Source organism: Vidua chalybeata, chromosome 24, assembly GCF_026979565.1.
Source record: "Vidua chalybeata isolate OUT-0048 chromosome 24, bVidCha1 merged haplotype, whole genome shotgun sequence".
Lineage (NCBI taxonomy): Eukaryota > Metazoa > Chordata > Aves > Passeriformes > Viduidae > Vidua > Vidua chalybeata.
Genome location: NC_071553.1, coordinates 2,965,933 through 2,981,627, shown reverse-complemented (window position 1 = coordinate 2,981,627; position 15,695 = coordinate 2,965,933). Strand labels below are relative to the sequence as shown.

Below are 15,695 nucleotides of genomic sequence, written 5' to 3'. Positions count from 1 at the left end.
CACCGGGAATAGCGCACCGGGCTGGGGAATAACGCACTGGGCTGGGGAATAGCCCATCGGGAGGGGGAATACCGCACCGCGGTGGGGAATAACCCTTCCGGACGGGAAATGACACACACAGGCTGGGAAATAACCCTTGCGGGAGGGGAAAAACCCACCGGGACGGGGAATAACGCATGAAGACTATGGGGAATACCCAAAGGGATGGGGAATACCCAAAGGAATGGGGAATACCCAAAGGGATGGGGAGTAACGCCCCGGCAAGGGGAATAACCCATCGGGACAGGGAATAACGCACCGGGATAGGGAATAACCCATTGGGATAGGGAATAATGCACTGGGGTGGGGAAATAACCCATTGGGATAGGGAACAAAGCACGGGGATGGGGAATACCCATGGGAAAGGGGTATAGGGCACCGGGATGGGGGATTATGGACCAGGATGGAGAACAGGGCACCAGGACAGGAAACAGCAAACCTGGATTGGGAACATCTCACTGGGATGGGGAATGGCACACCAGCATCGGGAAAAGGGCACCAGGACATGGAGCAGTGCACCAGGATGGGAGTCAGAGCATGGGGACAGGGAACAGGATGATCAGGAATTATGCCCTGGATGAGGAACAGTGCAGGAGGTGGCACATGGCAGCAGCTCTCTGACCACAGAGAGCAACACACAACCCTCCCAGGCCTTCCTGGGAAGCCTGTGAGGAGATCAGAGAACAGAATGAGAAACAATTCTTATCTTCTTGCTGCACCTGGCATTGTGCACATGTGGAATGTGTTGTGCAGATTTGTTTACCAAAGGGTGGTTTCTTCATTAGCCAATGGTGATGCTGTTTGGACTGGAGGACCAATTAGGTTAACCTGTATCATAACTGTTTATAAAAGCAGTGGGTTTATAAATAATGATATAATATAATAAAGAGATTGATCAGCCTTCTGTGAATCATGGAGTCAATGCTAATTATTACCCAGCTGGGGCCTGCTGCAGTGACAGTGGCACCAGAGTGGGCACTGCACGGCCCAGTGCTGCAGAGAGATTTCCCCACCCCAAATTCAAGTTTCCCACCACTTCTCCTGCAGGAAATTCTCAGGGTCCACCTGGCCCAGCCACCTCCTCCACAGCTCCCAGGCTTTGGACATGAAGCAGAAACCAGAAAAATAGCAAAACAGGATTTATTAAAGGCATAGGGGAAAACACAACAACACGAGCGCCTGCTTTAAGTATATAAAAAGTGAAAAAATTCACAGTACATTTAATGGTGCCTGTGACACATTTAAACAGGATGCTTTGAGTCCACCCTACCTCCTCCTAGAATTTAAAATAAGGAAAAGAAATGATGGAAATACCCTTCTACCACCTCACACAACTGCAACTAGAGGTGTCTACAGACACAGCATCTCCAAAGTGTCTGGTTTGTAGTTTTTAACACATGCAGCACTAAGATAAGTCAGGATTAAGTCACTGAAAGTCTTGCTGGATATTCTCCTTGTTTGCTTCCCCATGCTGCTGCTTGATTTGTGAAATTTCATTTTCCAGCTGCACAATAGTTCGTTCAATCTCATAATTTTTACTGACAAGAGAGACCCACCTGGAAGGGAAAAGAAATAAAAAGAGACTTTAGATGTTATGTAACAGTCCTGTGGTTAAAAATCAAAGACAATCATTTCTCCAAGTCAAGCAGAAACACCAAATAAAGCATAGTTGACATCAATGGTCATTAGAACAACCAAAGTGACAATGAGTAATTTTTAACCATGTTAAACCTGAAAACACAAAAAAATTAAAGACTAGGCTCATCCACTAACTGCCAATATTGAGATAAAGAAGAGTTTAAGACCATTTAGGAAATATATATCCTCTTCCCACCTGCTGATTAACTCAATCTCAGTAAATATAATATGGAACCAAACTACAAATACTTTAAAACACTTCTTGCAAAGCAACAATGTCCTACAGCAGCAAAGGATCACTGAATTTCAAGTGGAAGAATTTCAAGTAAATTTCAAGCAATGGAGAAAGCTGTGGAAGGGTTAATGGAGAAATGTCAATACTCACGTGGATTCCATCTCTCTCAGCTTAGCCCCAGCTGTGAGCTGCATGTTCTTCCTCTGCCAGTTCAGGTCTTGAATGTTTTTCCTGGGGAGAAAAGGATGCATTTTTATTTTCTCATTTCTTTGGCATCTGCAGTACCTGTTGCTAATTTCCAGGTACACTCAATCCCTACAAGTACTGCCAAAAAATATTTGTGTAGCCAGGACTGTAATGACAACATCTAGATGGACAAATCTCAGTACAGGGCTCACAGAAAACCCTGAGATAAATAAAAGGCCAAACCCAACATCAGGGAAGATGTCCTTACAGAGACAACTGCACATTAAATTATCAGTAGTGAAATGAAAGCATTGCTACATTTCAGGGAGGATTCCACAAATCCAGAGCAGAGGTTCAAACAAACCAAACACAGAATTTTGAGTAGAACTGACATCATGAATGGGCTTGGGGAGGGCAGGCTCACATTTCTTAATTATTGTTTTTACTGGGTCTTTTTCCCTGTGACCACGGCAGCAGCCAGCATACACATCTTCCTTTGTACAGCTTGGGGGGAGAGAAAGGTTCACTTCTGATTTCAGCACAAAAATATAAATAAGAATGACCCACCTCAATTTCTGAAGCTCTTTCTGGGCTTGTTCTATCATATGAACCAGGTGCCTGATGACAAAATGCAAGCAAAGCATCAAAAACACACAAGGGCTAAGTCAGCCCCATTTCACCTGACATTTAACTTCTCAGAGTTCGGGATTCAACAAGCCCCTGCAGCACCTTGTCCCAGCCAGCAGATCCTTTACCTGCTTCTCCTGAGCTCAGGAACCCTCTGCCTTCTCTCTGAGCTCAGGAACCCTCTGCCTTCTCTCTGAGCTCAGGAACCCTCTGCCTTCTCTCTGAGCTCAGGAACCCTCTGCCTTCTCTCTGAGCTACGTTGTGCAGTCCTTTGGCCTACTCTTCTACCTAAGGCTCAGCCAACCCTTCTCAAAAGTGGGCATTAACATTCTCTGTCGGAAATAGCCCCAGTGCTTCCTGCAGCCATACTCTACAACCTCTTCTTGGCTTTTACAGCAACTTTATTTTATGGCTCCAGGCTAAGCCCAGGATCTGTAGTAACTCATCTTCATTTCTACTAGTGAGTTATTCCTTCACAGGCTATCACTAGCCTTAATTAACACCCACTATCACCAACAATAGCCACAACATCCAAGAGTGGGATGTATTAAAACACATGCTGTTTCTTGGCCACAGAGACAGCTTAGAGATCAGCTTCCTCTTTCACTCACAGCTCTCTCACAGGGTTTCATCTATTTCAGGCTACATTCTAAAGATCCTCACCGGATTTACACCCAATAAACACAGGGAACTTGGTGCTCAGCAGAGCAGCTGAGGCCTTACTCGTTGTACACCTTCCAGGCATTGCAGCCGTGCTGGGACATGAGCTCCAGGTTCTCGATGCGCACGGCCTGGTGCTCCAGCTGTGCCATGGAGTTGTTCACACACTCCTGCCACGCCGTGATGTCGTTCTTCTGCCCGGAGGAGGGGGCGGGCAGCTCGTACCTGCAAAGGGAACGGGGCACCGGGCACGGCTCACCCAGAGCACCGGGCACAGCTCACCTGGGGAACCAGGCACAGCTCACCCAGGGCACCAGGCACCCGGGGCACCAGGCACGGCTCACCCAGGGCACCAGGCACCCAGGGCACCGGGCATGGTTCACCCAGGGCACAGCTCACCTGGGGAACCAGGCACAGCTCACCCAGGGCACAGCTCACCTGGGGAACCAGGCACGGCTCACCCGGGGGCACCAGGCACGGCTCACCTGGGGCATGGCTCATCTGGGGGCACCAGGCACAGCTCACCTGGGGCACAGCTCACCGGGCACAGCTCACCCAGGGCACCAGGCACCCGGAGCACTGGGGCACGGCTCACCCGGGGGCACCAGGCACGGCTCACCAAGGGCACCAGGCACCCGGGGCACCGGGCACAGCTCACCTGGGGCACCAGGCACGGCTCACCCGGGGCAGGCACTGCCCTGCCGGCCCCACTCACCTCTTCATACTGAGCAGCTCCAGGGGTTGCCGGGCCGCCAGGCGCTCGAACTCGTTCCGCATGATCTCGGTCTGCGGGGAAGGCAGCGGTGAGGGCCGGGGGGGAACGGGGCGCGACGCAAGCGGGGTATGGTAGGGAGGACGGGGACAGGACACAAATGGGTAACGGGGGAGGGACAGCCGGGGCAGGGGCGGAGAGACACAGGAGCGGTACGGGGGACAGGCAGGGTCTGTCCCAGAGTGGGGACAAGCGGGGTATGGGGTTGGGGGCCACTGGATCGGGCTCTGGGAGCTGCCAGGCCGCCTCAGCTCACCTCGAAGGCGCTGTAGTCGTGCGCGGGCAGGTAGCTCAGGTAGTTCTTGGTCGGCCGGTACCGCCGCGTCTCCTCCTCCACCAGCGCCGCGGCCTAACGCACACGGGGCGTCAGGCAGGCGGACAGCCCGTCCGCCGCCCCGGCCCCTCCCCGCCGCCGCCCCAGCCCCTCACGCACCGCCTCCCGCACGCCCGGCGCCTCGTAGCCCTGGTCGAAGTAGGGCAGCGCATCCACCACGACATCCCCGGCCACCAGCCCCGGGCCCGACATCTTGGCCGCGGCCGCGCGCACTGCGCGTGCGCACGCACGTCACGCCCGGCGGGACAGCGCACGGCTCGGGCACAAACCCCGCCCCCAGCGATCAAACCACGCCCCTCGAAGCCCAAACCCCGCCCCAGCAGCCAAACCCCGCCCCTCCCGGTTTGACTCCAGCTCCGGTCCCGCCGCTCCCGGAGCGTTTCCAGGCCTTGCCCCGCCCCTCCCGGAGCGTTTCCAGGCCTTGTCCCGCCCCTCCCGGTGCGATTCCGACCCTGGCCCTTCCCCTCCCTGCCCGGTTCCGCCGCTCCCGGAGCGACTCCAGCCCTGGCCCCGCCCCTCCCCGCCAGGCCCCGCCCCCATAAGGAACGGAGACACGTGAAAGGTTGGATCGATGAGCTGTTATTGATCCATGGAACTGGTTATCGATCCAGGAGCTGCTATCAATCCATGGAACTGGTTATTGGTCCATGAGCTGCTATCAATCCATGGAACTGGTTATCGATCCAGGAGCTGCTATCAATCCATGGAACTGGTTATCGATCCATGGAACTGGTTATCGATCCATGGAACTGGTTATTGGTCCATGGAACTGGTTATCGATCCATGGAACTGGTTTTCGATCCAGGAGCTGCTATCAATCCATGGAACTGGTTATTGGTCCATGAGCTGCTATCAATCCATGGAACTGGTTATCGATCCATGGAACTGGTTATTGGTCCATGGAACTGGTTATCGATCCATGGAACTGGTTATTGGTCCATGGAACTGGTTATCGATCCATGGAACTGGTTATCAATCCATGGAACTGGTTATTGGTCCATGAGCTGTTATCAATCCATGGAACTGGTTATCGATCCATGGAACTGGTTATCGATGCAGGAGCTGTTATCAATCCATGGAACTGGTTATCGATCCATGGAACTGGTTATCGATGCAGGAGCTGTTATCAATCCATGGAGCTGGTTATCGATCCACGTGCGAGTTGTTCCCGCAGCACACGCGGAGCCCCCGGCCCGGCCCGGCCCTCCCGGGGTCCCGCCGTTCCCCCTCCCGCCGCTGTCCCGCAGCAGCGCCTGGTCACTTCTTCTGGAGGAATTTCATTTTACTGCCTGCAGAGAAAAAACAGCATTAGGAGCCTTAGGCGAGGGTGGGCAGGCCCTGCACAGGGTGCCCAGAGCAGCTGTGGCTGCCCCTGGATCCCTGGAAGCGTCCAAGGCCTGGCTGGACGGGGTTTGGAGCACCCTGGGACAGTGGGAAGTGTCCCTGCCATGGCAGAACTGGTCCCACCCAAATCACTGTGGGATTCTGTGAGCTGGAGACACTCCAGGACTCATCAGGGCCACACATGGCCACCTCTGCCAGCAGACACAACTTCTGTCCCCTGGGCATGTCCCCAGCCAGGACCAAAGTTAAGGAACAAGCGATCAGAGCAGCAACTCCCACAAACTTTATCTAAAGATATAAAAGCTTGAAAAGAAAAGAAAAACCTTACACAGTGTTCAGTGTTCCCTGAAGGAATAATTGTAAACAAGGGAACCCAGGCGCAGAAGGAGAAGGAGTCTTCCTCTCCTTTGTAACAAATTAATTATTCAATAGTTACAATTAATTAAAAGAAAAAAATTAACTATGAACAAAAGCAAGGGGTGTTCCTTTACCAAGACTGCGAAGGATTTTGTTCATTCCAGTTCGTTCTGTCTCTGGAATACTCTCCAAATACTCCAAGGCACGGACCTCAAAAAGGCCTAAAGAGAAAAAAAAATTAAAAATCACTCACCAAATGAGTTATTCTGTCTATTAGCATGTGGCATCCTGATTAACAAGGCCACAAAAGGGAATCCTGCATGAAGTGTATGTAAACTGCAGGATCAAGGAGAAAGGAGAGAGATGCAGAAATTCTTTGCTTTATAAACTGAATTCTTTTGAGTAATTAGAAGGGTGTGGGGCTATTCCATGTGACAGAATTCCAGCAGCAGAGGCAGGTGGCATCGTAGTTCGAGAGGGAGTCTGTGGAGCAGACTTGAAACAAGAAGGTGATGCCAAAACAAGAAACAAGAGGGTGATGCCACTGATGCCTCAGGTTCAGCTTTTGTTTTTTTCAGATTCTGTCCTGCTATAGTGTGTGGGTCTGGGCTTCACATTATGGGATGCTGAGCTCTCTGCACAGAACAGGGAGACAAAACAATTCCTTCTCCAGCTGGGGACCAAGGACAAACTATCCAAATCTCAGGCCCAAGAGCACAAACAACGTGGGCTGGAGAGAGACAAACAATCAGGATGGGAGTGCATGGGCTGGAGCTGGAATGGGACAATGAACTCCAATATGCAAATGGAGCAGAACTGATAAAAGTGAGAGACCCCGTGGCCAGTTGTGCATTTTGGTTCATCTTGGGTGCAGCCCTGGCTGGGCCCTTGTGCTGCCCAAGGTGGATCCATGGAGGAGATCCTTTGAATAAATCCCCACTTTATTCTTTAGCTCCGTCTAGCTCTGCTCTAACTCAGCCTTCCCGAGGCATCACCTCTGCCCAGGCTCTTGCTGAGCTCGCGGTCCTGGATGAAGCCGGCGAACATCTGTGTCTCCATGAAGCAGTGCAGGAAGTGGCGCACGGTGCGCGAGCCGTGGGACTTGCGGAAGGGCTCGCGCTGGAACACGCGCTGGCCCTGCTCCGTCACGCTCATGTGCAGGGAGTAGTGCCCCACGATCTCCACGAAGAACTGCACAAAAGCCTCCGAGACCAGGGAGTTCAGGGTCGTGTCACCTGTGGGGAGGACATTTGTCACTTTGGTCATTCCTCTCCTGTGGATGTGTGTCCTAGATTGCAAGGCAAGATGCATTCAAGTGCATCTTTAACTTCTGTTAGACATGAGGCAGTTATCTTCTCTTAATTGGGCACTTTTCTTTATCTCTTCCACAAACCAATCCTCCCTCCAGGAGACATCTGCTGTTAATGGCCTATTGAATGTGACTGTGTGACTGAGAAAATTACAGCATCCCATTGGGAAATGCTCTGCTCAGAGGGAGGAGCCAAGCATTCCTACCTGGATATAATCTTGAGTTTCTAGCCCATAAGCACAACTTTTTCTGCTCTGGATTTTCCCAGAGGAATAGCTGCCTCTTCAGAGGAAGACTACACCCTTTTCTACAAGATCACTGCTCCAACAGAACCACACCTGCCACTCCAGGAGGACTGCAGCCACAATTCCAATTGGACTGCTACCAACACCCTGTCTAACAGGGTGTCAGATTGTATTCTGCCTCTGGCAGTGTCATTTTGGTTCACTGCATTGTTTATTTTATCATTTTATTTTCTTCCCTAATTAAGAACTCTTATTCCTGCTCCCACATTTTTGCCTGAGAGCCCCCCTTAGTTTCAAATTTTTAACAACTTGAAGGGAGGGGGTCTACATTTTTTTTTCCATTTCAGGGGAGGCTCCTGCCTTCCTTAGCAGACACTTGTCTTTCCAAACCAAGACAATGTGACAGTCTGGTCAGATAGAGAGAAAGCTAGATTGTGGGATTTCTGCTTCCTTTTTCTACCTCTCTGGGGGTTGGGATTGAAGGCACTTGAGATGATAGTTCATGTTCAGACTCAGGTGTTTCCTATCAATGTTCCAGCCTCACAGCAGTGAGTTCTGCAGTCTTTCATTAACCAGGCACAAAATGGCCAACAATCTCTTGTTACAAGGCCTTTTAAGGCTAAACTATCCAATTAAGAAATGACACCTAGATTATTTCCCTTTTTAACCCAATAACTGATCCCTTGAAGCCTGCACTGTGGACTTTCCTGTCCAGTTACAAAACACTACCCAAACCCATGGAGAAGAAGGTGAAGAAGAACAGCCTGCCTCCACCCTAAAACCTCCATCTTGCTTCATATTTATTTTTATATTCTAAAACCCCAAACTCGAAGTTTTCCACCCTGTGACATTACACACTCGTAACCAGCTCCACACCCGTAATCCCAGTGCTGTTAATCCATTTTGGAAGCCTTCCCCACAGCCTCAGGTCAGTGCAGTGCTCTCTTGTGGGTCTGTGCCTTCCAGCACAGAAAGTTTAAAATTCTCAGCATCTAGAACTCCAACACTAGATAAGCTTTCCCATGAATTGGTCTGAGGGAGCTGGAGAGAAAGAATTAAAACAATCCACAGGTGGTGTTTTGCAATGAATTGTTTTCCTCATAAGATGTTTACCAAAAGGGTGGGTTCTTAATGAGCCAATGGTGATGTTTTTTAATTAAAGGCCCAATCAGGTCCACCTGTAGCAAACTAGAGTATAAAAAGGAATGGGCTTTCAATAAAGTGGTTATTAGCCTTCTGACCTAGAGTCTGTGTCACTTATTACCCATTCCTGACTCAACAGTGACACTCTCCAAAAGCTGATGGGCCAAGAAACACTTATAATGTATTGTAAATAGAAAATAGTTAACTTCTGATTGTGATGGTGTGAATTATAACATTGTCTCACCCTTCAAATGAGACTGAAAATGGAATAAAAGTTTTTAAAACACCTCAGTTGCCCCATCTCTGGGTCAGCACAGGGCTCAATCTGACACTCTCCTAAAGGAGGAGTGGCTTTTTTAGAGAGCTCAGTCACTTTTTGTACTGGCTGTCTCAGACTAGGAGATTGCAGGTGATTGATATATCAAAGAAGTCTCAGCTCAAATATTCAATTTCCCAATGTCAACTTTCTGCTGAAGCTGGGACAGGTTTGGTTCTAAAGCTTTTCCAGAATTTAAAACATCCATAATTTCATTGTCCCTGTCAAACATCTGGTGTGTAATGAGCTCATAACAGGCTAAGTTTAATTCTCTTCAAGAATTAGACAAACTACAGAAGACAAACTCTCTGGAAAACAAACTTTGTTTTTATGGAATTATATAATTTGTTGGTGCCATTCTCTCAAGCCACTCAGAGCTTTTTAAGTTTCTCACACTTCCTTATCTGATGAATCATGTATAAAGCAGTTCAACTTTGAAAATTATCAACCAGATTACCCTCTAAAATACAGAAATCTGCTACATTCTCTGAGAAAAACATTGTCTCTGCCACTTAGAAAAATACAATAAAATTCAAAGCACAACTGAATACAATTCAATTCAAAGCACAATGGAAGTGATGCTGTTGGCCCAAAGGAAAGTACATTTCTGCACACACAAATTGTGAAGAGAAGAACTGTCAGCACAACAAACTTCTCAGAGACATTCACAACATGTTCTCAGCAAGATCACAGGGAAACCGCTAAAGTGTCACTTCTTACTGTTTATTTCAATTTGCTCATTTTTATCAACTCCATGGTAGAGATCTGCTAATGTGAAAATATTTTTCCATAGAAACTTTTTCCACAGAAAGTACCTTGTGTGTCACTCTGCTCATGTGACAGGATTTCACTCCGTTCTTCCAGGATTTGTACAAGTGCAGCCTGGAGTTTATGGGGCAGGATCTCATCCTCATCTGATAGCTACAGACAGAAATGGCCAAGGAAGGACTTTTGTGTTATTCCCATCAGCAAGAGAACCAGGGGGTAGATTAGAAATATTCATATCATGCCTAAAGCAGTTAGAGAAGAGTTACTCTGTGATAGATCTTAAGGGAGACAATATATTTATCTTGCAGCCACAGGAATTAAACACATTTGCTCAGCATGCCCCAAGTAGATTTTATTAAAGTCACACACACAACTGGCCACCACACAGACTCAGGCTTATTTCACCAGTAAAACACACAAAACCAATAAAAGTCTGTTGAGAAAATATGACAGGTCACAATATGGTTTAAAAAAATCCCCCATTCCTTTAATACCTTTCTCCAGTTGCAGGCTGCAATGCAAAACAAAACAGTGAGGCAAGGAAAAGGAGAAGCAAATATCCTGAACTAGTAATAAAATCCCCAGTATTTTTATAGCTACTTGTCTGGGGATGCAGAAGCACTTTTGGGGAAGTTCAGCAGAGAACCCCAAGTGAACTGTGATCATTTGCTCCCTAGGCTGTCACTCCTGGGAAAAACAAGAACCCAAACCAACAAACACCCCCCAGCTGGATGAGAGAGGAGAACAGTGCTGTACAGAACAAGGAGAGACAGACAAAAAGCAGCAGAGAATCTTGGGGATCCCCTTCACATAAGAAACCAAGTAACAGTTTTTAAACTCAGCTCAGATAAGCAGCATCTTTGGCTTTGCAGAGCTCTCCACCTCATGCAACCTCAAACCTTGCAACAAGGATTTGCAAGCCTGTTCCCTTCTCTGTCAGTTCAAAAGGATTACAAGGTGTTTCTTCAGCCACTGAAGTCTCCGTACGAACACCAGCTTCTCCTGATTTCTTTTTATTATTTTCTTTCATCAATGCCTTCTCCTGGCATAAACCCACGAGTTACTGGTACTGTTATTTCACTCACCTCTTGCAAGAACTTGTCAGCACAAAGATCAACAATCAGAACCTGGGGAAACATAGAAAACACACTGACTCATAACCAGGTATGTTGCTGTATAGGAAAAAAACCCAGGTTTTTGATTTGTTTTTTAGATGTGGGATGTTTTTTAAATAGGGCTGTCACACGCAAAACACAAATTTTGCATAGGTGCAGCCTGCCTCTGAGAACAGTGAACACTATTTATTTTTGACAATGCTGGAACACCCTGACACTTATCTGGCAAATTCACCAAGGGCCTCAGAGAACTTTGAGAGTTTATACTCAGACAGAATCCAGAGATTATTCCAGAGAGGTCAACCTCATCCCACTGACACTGTCTGTGCCTCACATATCCTCACCTCTTCTATGGGCAGGTCCGAGAGCTGTGGCAGGCAGCAGGAGAGGATGCCAACGAGGAACGGGGTCGGAGAGCACACGATGTCGATCATGGAAGCTGGCAGGACGGGGATGTAGGTGTGCTGCCAGGTGAAGGGGTAAAGTGTTGCCACTGCAGCGTGCCCACATTTAGACAGGGTGCTGGAGAGGTGGGAGAAGCACAGGGAGGGTGGTCAGTGTCTCCTTCAGGGCAGGCTGGAAGCGCTCAGGGCAGGTGTCACTCGTGTACAGTCTGTGCATCAGCAGAGGCCCCAAGCACCCACTTCTGAACTCAGCTATGGGGAGCTAAAACCACCATCAAGCCAGGCTAAAGAGGCAAAAAGGAAACATTCCCTTATCTCCTCTTGTGTAAACAGCATACTCCCAATTCTAGGCATGCACATGCTGTGTGGGGAGTGCAGAAGGTTTTCAAATGGAACTAACTGCAAAACTAGACAAGCCTGGACATGGGACAGGTCCAAATGCAGAAGAAACAATAACATCCAGTGATAGCATCCTTCAGGTAGAGCTACTCAGACCCATCTCTTACCTTAAGTTGTCAGCCACGAAGATGACCCTCCTTTCCAGCAGGAGAGAGGCAAAGACCCGGATGGTGTGGGAAACACTCAGACACTGCAAGAGGCACTCAAAGTCAACGTGCTCCAGCCTGGAGTCCAAGGGGCGGCACAGCTCCATCACCTGAGAGCACACAGACACGGGGAGAGCTGGGGGAGCAGCCCAGAGCAGGGACCTCGGCCCGAGGTCAGAGCTCAGCAGCTCCTCCCGAGGGGCAGGACCAGGGACAGGACCCAGGCAAGGGCTGGAGCTGTGCCAGGGGAGTTTAGGTTGGATTTCAGGAAAGGTTCTTCCTCCAGAGGGTGCTGGGCACTGCCCAGGCTCCCCGGGGAATGGGCACAGCCCCAAGGCTGCCAGAGCTCCAGGAGAGTTTGGACAAAGCTCTCAGGGATGCACAGGGTGGGATTGCTGGGGTGCCAGGAGCTGCACTCAATGATCCTTGTGGGTCCCTTCCAGCTCAGGATACTCTCTGAATCCATGACTCTACAGAGAATCCCTTGACCCAGACAGCTGGCATGGGGCAGCACAGAAGAGTGCCCCAGAAGCTCTTCATTAAGAAGTAGGGAATCACTTCCATGGCAAATGATTCCCCAGCAAACACATCTCTGGGACAGCCTCCCTCCCTTCCAACTTCAGGATGTTTTCTTCACACTAATTATTTCCAGGCACCACTGTGCAGTTTGCAAAGAGCCTCTGTGCCCCAGAGACCCCAGAGAGAGCAGGCAGTGTGGTGAGCACATTTCTCTCTCTCTCTCAGGATTTTTCATAGAGGTGCACAGAGAGAAAGAAAGAGAAAACCATTTCTATTTCTGCTCCTTGTTTTTTCCCACGTGGAATGTGTTTGGAGAATTGTTTACCTGGGGTGATTGCTTGATTGGATTCTGGTGAGGATTGTTTGAGCCTGATGGCCAATGAAGCAATCACCCCAGGTAAACAATTCTCCAAACACATTCCACGTGGGAAAAAACAAGGAGCAGAAATAGAAGTGGTTTTCTCTTTCTTTCTCTCTGTGCACCTCTATGAAAAATCCTGAGAGAGAGAGAGAAATGTGCTTACCAGAAGGCAGCTCACCCTGACCTGTGTTACCTCATCTCCTGCTCCTGGCAGGAAGCTCCTGACGGTGATGGTGCGGCCCGGGGCGGGGAACGGCGCCTCCATCACGCTGCGCATGAAGGGGTGCACCAGGGCTGGGGACATCTCCCGCCTCTTCTCCACCTCATCCAGGATCTGCAGGGAAACACAGCCTCGGGTCAGTGCTGCTGCTGAGCAGAGGGGAGAACCCATCAGAGCATTCCCACGGAGGAGGCTCCACACAGACACACTGCCCTCTCCCACTTCGCTTGGGAGCCCTGTGAAATTCATCCCAAACGTCTGAACAGTCAAACAGGAACAGCTTCCTGTGAGCACAACTCTCCAGTCTCCTGCTACTGCAAGGAAATGTCTTGTATGTAGTAATCAAATTCTCATTATTTAGAGGAGTTAAGAGGAGGAACACCCATCCCCCTCGCCAAGAAATCTCCCTGCAATGCTGTTCTAGAAACTCTGTGCTCCAACGATCAGAACCATCTTTCATCAAAGCTTGTCCCTGTACTCTGCTGCAATAACTGCCCTTTATCTGCAGCAGCTTTCCCCAGTCTTCACCTCCTTATCTCCTCTCCTCATGGTGCTACAAAAAACCAGGGGAGATCCAACCCTGTCCCAAACTGATTTTCCATTTCCAAGTCACAGAAGAAGAGGATGAAGGGGCACTGTGGCAGCAGCTCTCTGGCCACAGACAGCAGGCACAGACTTCCCCAGGCGTTTTCCCAGGGAAGGCTGTGAGAAGATCAGAGAAAAGAATGAGAAACAATTCTTATCTCCACTTGTTGCACCTGCTGTTGAACACATGTGGAATGTGTCATAGAGGCTTGTTTACCAAAAAGTGATTTCTTAATTAGACATTAGATAGTGTTTGGATAGATTGACCAATTAGGTCAAAGCTGGATCAGACTGGCTGGAATGATTACTGAGTTTCTTAATTAGTATAGTATAATATAGTATGGGATGATAGAATAAAGCAATTGATCAGCCTTCTGCAATCATGGAGTCAATGCTAATTATTACCCAGCTGGAGGCCTGCAGTGACAGGGGCACCCTCAGTAACACCAGGTATTAAAAGGCCCTTCCTGGCAGTAACTGCTGAAGGATTTGTGCATCGGCTGACAAGGCTCAGCACCAGGATTTTATTTCCCTGCTCAAAGCAAAGACAGAGAGGAAGCACCACTCTCCTGGGATGAGCTGCAATCACTAAGCCTGACAGAAGCATGCAGTCACTCTGTGGAGCCTGCAGGCTGTCAGGGCTCAAGGAACAGGCTGTGCCAGCTCACCTTGGAGAAGAGGTTGAAGCAGCCCAGGCGGCTCACGATGCAGTACACCTCGGGCAGGCGCTTCCCTTTCCCTTCTGGCTGAAAGGCAACAGCAACAGCTCTGCTGAGAACAGGGGGGCAAGGAAAAACCCAACACCCACACTGCAGCTGATCTGCAGAATTCCTTCTGCTGCAGGCTCCCTACACTGATGACTACAAAGGTTCTCAAGGAACACCCAGTTCCAGGAGCTGGTTCGTGCCCAGAGCCCATTTTGCTATTTCTGGGCACCATCGTGACCCTTCCCTCTGCATCCCAAGGGCTGGCACCACCACAGCAGCACAGGGTGGGTAACCCACGTGGAAAAGCAGCCCTGAGTCACGTCCTGACAGTGCCCAGACAGTGCTCCCTGCACCCCCAGCCCTCCCAGAGAGGCTCACCAGGAGCTTCCTGCAGTACCCGAACCAGCGGCTGCCGTCCTCCCCCGTCAGCACGAAGGAAAAGGTTTCACTGGGGAACAAGGCAGAGTCAGGGTTAAATTCACCACACAGCTCAGGGGGAGAGACTGACAAAGCACACAAACTCCTTCTGGTCCTGCTGACAACGGTCAAGGCATGATTACAAGGACTTTGGGATCTGTTCAGGGTAAGAACTTGCACTCCATGAACTTTTCCATCTCTCCTCCTTCCCAGCTGCTCCTCAGTGAGCTTTTCTAGCTCTCCTCCTTCCCAGCTTCTTCTCACTGAGCTTTTCTAGTTCTCCTCCTTCCCAGCTGCTCCCCATTCAGCCAAGGAGCAGTAGAAGCACTTCCAGCCCCAGCAGCTGGCCTTGGACAAATTCCTCCTCCTTACAGGAAAGGCAGCAGCAGCCCTCTAGCCCAGCTCCATACCTCATCCTCCCTCCTACCACAGGGATTTCCTGGATCTTTTCCCCTTTTCCCCTGCTCTGGCTGCAGCTCCTCTGGCACAGCCCAAAGCTTTCAGCATTGCCTGTTTCAGTCACAAGTTTTCAAAACCAAATCTTTACCTTTTAAGGTCTGATGAAGGGAACCAGTCTTTGGGATCTGGAAAGCAGAATTTGGGAATGACCTTTAGCCTCTCTTCAGTATCCTTTGATTGTCTGAAGGGATGTTCAGGCTGGAGGGGTAACAGATGCATTTGAAGTCACTGAAGTTGGTGCACAGCTGCAGCATTTAAAATACAGAAAGCATCTTCCTGACACTTCCAAAGGCTGATCCATCCCATAGCTAATGCACAGGTACAGGAGAACATGTTCTGACCATTAGCAGATTCCCAGTTCCCTCTTGCATTTTTCCTACTGATTGGACC

General features: G+C 49.5%; 2 protein-coding genes across 2 annotated transcripts in view; both read right to left on the bottom strand.

Annotated features, from left to right (window-relative positions):
• Positions 1-1,163: 1,163 nt before the first annotated feature.
• BCAS2 (BCAS2 pre-mRNA processing factor) lies at positions 1,164-4,734 on the bottom strand. Its single transcript, XM_053964154.1, has 7 exons — positions 4,591-4,734; positions 4,414-4,506; positions 4,101-4,171; positions 3,449-3,610; positions 2,666-2,716; positions 2,063-2,143; positions 1,164-1,595 (listed from the first exon to the last, which is right to left on the bottom strand). The coding sequence occupies exons 1-7, from the start codon at positions 4,681-4,683 to the stop codon at positions 1,466-1,468; spliced, it is 681 nt and encodes a 226-aa protein (XP_053820129.1). The 5' UTR covers positions 4,684-4,734; the 3' UTR covers positions 1,164-1,465.
• A 320-nt stretch (positions 4,735-5,054) lies between these two features.
• DENND2C (DENN domain containing 2C) overlaps positions 5,055-15,695 on the bottom strand; it is a 28,260-nt gene continuing 17,619 nt past the window's right edge. The window contains 11 exon segments of the mRNA XM_053964153.1: positions 5,055-5,780; positions 6,327-6,413; positions 7,188-7,427; positions 10,021-10,126; positions 11,059-11,100; positions 11,433-11,610; positions 11,999-12,147; positions 13,111-13,251; positions 14,391-14,468; positions 14,808-14,877; positions 15,394-15,503. Coding sequence (XP_053820128.1) covers positions 5,749-5,780; positions 6,327-6,413; positions 7,188-7,427; positions 10,021-10,126; positions 11,059-11,100; positions 11,433-11,610; positions 11,999-12,147; positions 13,111-13,251; positions 14,391-14,468; positions 14,808-14,877; positions 15,394-15,503 — 1,233 coding nt within the window. The 3' untranslated portion in view covers positions 5,055-5,748.